General features: G+C 54.9%; 1 protein-coding gene across 2 annotated transcripts in view; it reads left to right on the top strand.

The window, feature by feature from the left end:
* The window catches only part of LOC131208325 (innexin shaking-B), a 15,449-nt gene that overhangs the window by 6,130 nt on the left and 2,804 nt on the right, over nt 1-6,515 (top strand). The window contains exon 2 of one of the 2 annotated variants that reach the window (XM_058201028.1): nt 4,145-5,058. The exons of the other annotated variant lie outside the window; for it this stretch is intronic. Coding sequence (XP_058057011.1) covers nt 4,699-5,058 — 360 coding nt within the window. The 5' untranslated portion in view covers nt 4,145-4,698. The remainder of the gene's footprint in view (nt 1-4,144; nt 5,059-6,515) is intronic. 2 annotated transcript variants of the gene reach the window in all.

The following is a 6,515-nucleotide window of genomic DNA, read 5'->3' as shown; positions in this document are numbered from 1 at the left end:
CGGAGACGGAGGACGGAGACGGACGGAGAGTTACATCACAGACGAGTGGCGAGACCATTAAAGCCGTGAGACCCGGAGAGTGGCGGAGCTAAACAAACAGCGTTGGAAGGGTAACGGTTACTACTTTTGGCCGTTCCTCTTCGCTGGCTGTCCGAGAGTAGCAACAAATACGTGGCGATTGTTACTTGCCACGTGCGAGCAATCTTTTCGGACCGCCGTCAGCTTGTAGCAACCTCTTTGCTGCGGGTTTTTTGCCGTTCGGTTGCGGACCGATTCAATGGGTGTGTTGCAGTTTAGTACCCTTACCTTAAACATTGAAGTACAGGATCCATTCGGTAAAAAAAAACCTAAACAAGAAAAATGTGTTACCATCCGGCGGTATCGCTCGGAATTGATGGTAGTGGTCGTCCCTGTGACGTTGTGTAAAACTAGGGTCCAATGACCTTATAACCGTTGTTTGGCGCCCCAGATGCGATAGTTTTGATTGTTTATTTAGCCGCCATGTGAAAATGTGTCTTGCCGCTGAAGCAAATTTTGCTGAAAAAATGAGCGTTCTCGAATTTGCGAAACGTTCCTTTTTCTCAAATCGCAAACATTTAATTAAAAGTTTGAAATTTTGGTTAACGGAGGGTGGATTGCCAGACAAAAGAGTTCATCGTCTTTTTAAGTAAACTAATTAGTCATACAATTTCGACTTCCTCGTAGGAATCGAAGTGCTGCTCAGCCAATACGTGTCCCATCGATGAAAATGAATGATATTCGGAAAGAGCTAAGTCTGGTGAATACAGCGGGGGAGATAGCAGCTTCCGTCCAAGCCATTTGATAGTATCCTGAACCAGTTTGCATGGGGGGTCATGAAGGAACCAGGCCATGGAGCACCAGGCGCCTCCATTTCGAACAACTAATTACGGCATTTGGGTGCATCTCGATCAATGCATGATTCAAATTGATCATTTGTTGTCAGTAGTGATCTGAATTAACGGTTTCATTAGGTTTTAGGAGCTTGTGTTACACCACACCTTTCTTCAGAAAGTCATTTTTGGACTTCTCCGATGCTCTTTCTTTGTTATGCCAAAATCGCCATTTTGAAATTTGTTAAACCTCTGAAAACACTGTAATCTTCTAAAAGCAAGTCCCGACAAGCATTTGGTGCGATTCTGAAGCAGTTTTCTTCAAGAGGTAGCAGAAAAATAATAATCTCAAATTGGAAATTGCAAATTGAATTACATTTTTTCGACCTGTAATCATTTACCTGTTGTCAAAACAAGGTAATGATGAATGAACAGCAAAACTAGGAAGTTCAAATCGCTAGGTAGAGCCATCTTTTTAACAGTTTGGTTTCATACGCATGGACAACGCAACGCAAGTGCCAGTCCTGTGATTTTGAAACTACGAAATTAGTTGACACTGTGCTACTGTGGCCGAGAACTATCGGGAATTCGCTTTTAACTCAAAAGTTATTTTATGCTTCTAAGTTCTTTTGGGCGTTAGCCTTCAACGAGTTCTTCGTTTAGGCTCTTATCTCCACTATCTCCGCTTTAAACCGGTGTCCAAATATCCAAATAAGCAAATAACCAATAGTCACATGATGCTACAGGCAGGTAAATCCGATGATTGCCGGATGATCTGGGTCTTGTCTCTCCACAAATTTGGGTTCTCGTTTGTTGTGCCCTAAAGGTAGTAGTTCTTGCTGGGTAACTTGCGGCCCATCTCACTTTTCTCCGTTAGTCGCCAGTGATAGTTTTGGTCGCTTTCTGGCAAGCTTCGCGAACGATGGACGCGTTTGATGTTTTCCGCTTGCTCGCGGCTCGATCTGCGAGATCAATTGGCGCGCGAACCGATCGCGGGTGATCTATCATCATCCTGTGGATCGCGCGCGCTTCAAAAGCATAACAAATTGGGCCGCGGCATGGCATTGAACTGGGAAACGGACGGAAGGCACCGAGCTGCCTCAGTGCCATTTCCACTTCCGCGGCCACGCCGAACGAGTTAGGGTCATTAAATCAAACACTGGAAGCGGACGTGCGATTCCCTGAGGTTCCCGTTTCTAGCCTTTCCTCTTTTGTGACTTTGTTTCGGCTGTATAAGGTCACCCGATGTAAGATACATTCACCCGGGATCGATTGTTTGTTTATTGTTTGGTTTGTGTTTGTTGGAAAACTCGAAGAAAATCCAGTTGAAAAGCGTTGACGGTAACGCTCTCTCTATTCGGACTCGGGGTAGATCCTCGCCACAGATTGGCACATCGGTCAACGCTAGCAACCACGTCACTGGTGGCCGGTGACAGTGACAGAACCGTGCGAAATATGAACACACCCACACATGCAAAAGGCGTGGCAAGAATGGCCGTGTTTCACTGCACCATCGCCCGTGACACGAAATCGTGGTGTGTGTTGGCCGTAGCACATGGCGGACCTACTTTTCACGCCCGGATTTCACGGTCGGTCGGCGTCGGGACGAAACGGGACGGTCCGTCGTGCGTGCGGACATTCGTTTCCAATTTTACAATTGTTTCACGCGGCCACAAACACACGGCCAGTGCCCGTTTGAAGGCCAGCGCAGGGGTTGCCTCATTAGCTTTTGTTTAATATAGATTTTATTAACTCGCGGCGCGGCGCAAACCGACCATTCTCTCTCTCTCGCTGTCTCTCTCTCTCTCTCCCTGTCTCAGAAATCCCGAATGCGGATCCCGCGTCACCCGCAGATTTACGATGCAACGGGCGGGCGGTCCTGGCGGATGACAGGCTCCTGGCGCACACGCAACGAAAGAAATTCCCTTCGCGAATTTCGCTTCGCGGATTTTCGGATTCGGATTTATTCCATTTCCACCTATTATTTACCGTCGCCTCCGCCCTTCCAAGGGGTGCCAGGGTGTAATAAATTACATTTCCTATCAGCCCCGACGACTCAGTTCCGGTGCGCCAATCCCCCGACCCGATTATCGAATCTTGCGCGAGTTCGAATCGTTATCGAATTTCATTATTTTCCGCCCGTCCGCCCGAGATTCGACGGGAGTTGACAGCGTGGCCACCCCGGTGTGCCACCCCACCCCACCACCATCTGGGGGCACATTCGTTACCACCCTCCCGTTCCCGTCCCAGTTCCCCCGGCTGTCGGCAGCAAATCGTTTTCCGTGTTTTTCCCGGAGATCATTGTGTTCCGGATCCCGGCTCGGTGCTCTCGTGTGGGTCTCACGGTCGTGTCTTACATCATGACCACCCCACCGAGTTCCCAGCCCCTCCCCCCCTGGACCATGCTGTAACCGCCCTCAATCGGGGCAAAGGGGCACAGAAAGCGATTAGCAGCGAAAAGTCGGCCGATACGTCATGCATTCGAACGCGAGCGCGACGTGATTATTATTCTAAACCTTTCGCCGTTGGTCAGCCTCCGGAGGGGGCCACAGGGGGGTCATGGGTGCCAGGGATGCCAGACCAGTGGCAATATTTATATCAAATCTCCCGGCATTCCGGCCGGAGCGGCCGTAAACATTGTGTCAGTCGCCGCGCCGCGCCGCGCCGCGCGGTTTGACGATTCCGATAACGTCCGCGTGCGGTTGGGAGGGGGGGGGGGGGGCGGGAGGTTGGTCGGGTGGAAGGGGGTCGGGCGGCTCCAAACGTCAGCTGCCGGTGGCGAGCCTTCGAACCACCGCCAACCCCAAACCGTGCCGTCTCAGTATGCGGCGCCCGTAGTAACGAAACGGAGCGAGACAGACGGCTACGGAGCGAGCGAGATGGGCGGCGTTCGGTGAGCAAAACCGTCTTCCCAGTCTCCGTCGTCGCCGTCTTTGTCTTCGGCAGGGTCGGTTTCGCCTTCGCCACGAGGCGAACTTCCAATCAGTTGTAGAGCCGCAGCCGGCAGCAGCAAATCGCAGTCCGCAGTCCCGGGGACCGGATCTTGGGTGTTGGGCGCGCGCGAAACCGGAAGCCGCAGTGACCGTCGGCGATGCACGGGCGTGTGCACGGGGAGGGGCACCGATCCCTGCAGCGACCAGCGACGGGTCGGGTGCCGTCAAAATTCGCGTGACGATCAGGCACTGCCCGCGGGTGTTCGGTGTTCCGATTTTGTGGCGTGTCTCTGCGTGTCTGTGTGCGTGTGGCATGGTCCTTCTTTAATCCGTTTCCGCTTGTTCACCTCCCGAGTGCAGTAAGAGGCCCGCTGCGATCAAGCGTCGAAGGAGGAGAGTTGCGTCCACTAACGGTGCGTCCTTGCGCGTGAAGTCGAAGTCGGAGATCCCCCCGAATTCCGGCACTGCCAATCCGGGTCCCGGCCGGGAACAACCGGAACCGGAAACGCAAGTGATAGACGGTGCACGCATTTAGTACAAATATGGTGGACAGTGTTGGTGCAAGAACTGGTTGGCGTGTTGGCTTCCCGAACTCTGGTCCCGAACCCCGGGTCGACGATCACCGGCTGCTACTGTTTCTGCGACGACGACGAGGGCCCCCCGTTCGCCCCGCAGCATGTGGTGCAGGCTCCCGGCAGAGTGTCCTCAAAGTGTCCTGTTGACTCTGTGTGTGCGGTGCGGTACTGTGTCTGTTGAGTGTTGAGGGTGCGTGCCTTCCCCCTGGGCGGACAAGGGCCCAGCAGAGCCGGAGAGCCGAGCCGGACCAAGGACCGAACGGGGCGGGGCGGAGCGGGGCCGGGCAGACAGTTCGGCTGCGCGTGCCACCGCCGGCCGCTGACCCGCGGGCGGGCAAGATGTTGGATATCTTCCGCGGCCTCAAGAGTCTCGTCAAGATCAGCCACGTAAACACCGACTCGCCCGTGTTCCGCCTGCACTACTCGATCACCGTCATCATCCTGATGTCCTTCTCGCTGATCGTCACCACGCGCCAGTACGTCGGCAACCCGATCGACTGCGTGCACACGAAGGACATCCCGGAGGACGTGCTGAACACGTACTGCTGGATCCACTCGACCTACGCCCTCAAGAGCATGTTCCTGAAGAAGATCGGCAGCGAGGTGCCGTACCCGGGCGTCGGCAACTCCGAGGGCAAGGCGCTCGACAAGAAGATTTACAAGTACTACCAGTGGGTCTGTTTCTGCCTCTTCTTCCAGGTGAGTCCCGGCGTCCCCGGAGCCAACCGGAGCGGCAAACAGGTTCGCGCGTCGTCGTCTCGCGCTCGCGCCCGGCCCTGTGATGGATTGGCCGCCCCATTAGGACGCGCGATCGCGATCATTTCCGCTGGCGCGGTCGGTGGTGGTGTGCGAGAAATGTCGCAATTACCACGTCGTCAAAATGGCAGGCCACGCTCGGTGCCGGGGCGGCGGTGGCGGCCTTGAAACACACGCCCCGATGGGCGGCCGCCTTTGCTGCCATTTTCTGTTGTTTGTAATATTTTCGTTGTTCGGAATGCGGTTGCGGAGGGTGGCGGGTGCAGCAGCAGCACCGCCACCGTCGCCGCCGCCGCCGCCGACGGCGGCAATAGCAGCAATTTTAATTAGCTTTGGCTTCGATTCGCTCGGCTCGGCTCGGCTCGGCTCGCGGGGTCTGAAATCTGTCAAACGGCCGCTCAAACGGCTCCACTCCACAAACCCTAGCTCCCGCGCCGCTAGTCGTAAAGTCCTTTTGTTGGGTGGCGCACATTTTTAATAGACTGGGTCCTGGGAGTCTCACGGGGGCCCGCATCCCCCGGGAGGGGGGGCCCGGATTTATTGATGGCTTCGAGCTCGAAGGTGCTAAAAGAATGTGCAATTAACGGGCGCGAACTTTGCTTTCGCTTTTTTGGGTCACATCTTTATTATTTTTAGTCGACCACCGACGCGTCCATTGTTCATTGTTTTATAACCCTGACCCCCCCCAGTGTCCCCATCGCAGACGTGCAGACCCCCAAACGGGGGGCTCCATCCGGCTGCATCGCTCAGGGGCATCCCCAGAAGGGCTCATGGGGATTGCGCGGCCCATCGAATGGTCGCGGTGTGGCCACTTATTTATTTTACTTATCACTTTAAAAAAGCACGTAAATCTCGCCGACGGCAGCGCAGCCGACCCGCGAGAACCGTTCGAGATCTATTATTATTATTGTGGCTGGCGCGCGCGATCGTGTACGGGTGCGCAAATCGTGTACCGCCGCCATTTGCAAACCGTTCTACCGTTCCCAAATATCATTCAGAACCCCGGCCCGGGCCGACCCGGCAACCGATGGAGGCGCCTGGTGCCCCAGCGCCCGGCGGTGACCGATGGAGACGCCTGGTCACTGTTGACATTAGCGCGGAAGCGGGGCTATTTTATTATCTCTATCACTTCCTGCCCGTCGACCCTGAGAGAGCGTACGGGAGCCGTCCCCGCCCGACGCTTATCGGACCGGGGGGGGTCCCCTGTGGCTGGCGCGTTTTGAAATTTATTGTCGAATATACATTTTGAGAAGCCATTCATTTTTGGGCTCCCAGCGGGCGGGCCGGGAGGTCAGTCTGGCGGCTGGGGGTCCGTTTTGCAAAACATCCGCCCATCGTGGCCGGTCCACCGGTTTGTTTGGTCTAACCGATTTGATTCTTCACCGTGGGCCAATTGGCAT

This window comes from Anopheles bellator, chromosome 2 (assembly GCF_943735745.2).
Source record: "Anopheles bellator chromosome 2, idAnoBellAS_SP24_06.2, whole genome shotgun sequence".
In the NCBI taxonomy this organism is placed as follows: Eukaryota; Metazoa; Arthropoda; class Insecta; order Diptera; family Culicidae; genus Anopheles; species Anopheles bellator.
This window is presented reverse-complemented; position numbering and strand designations above follow the sequence as displayed.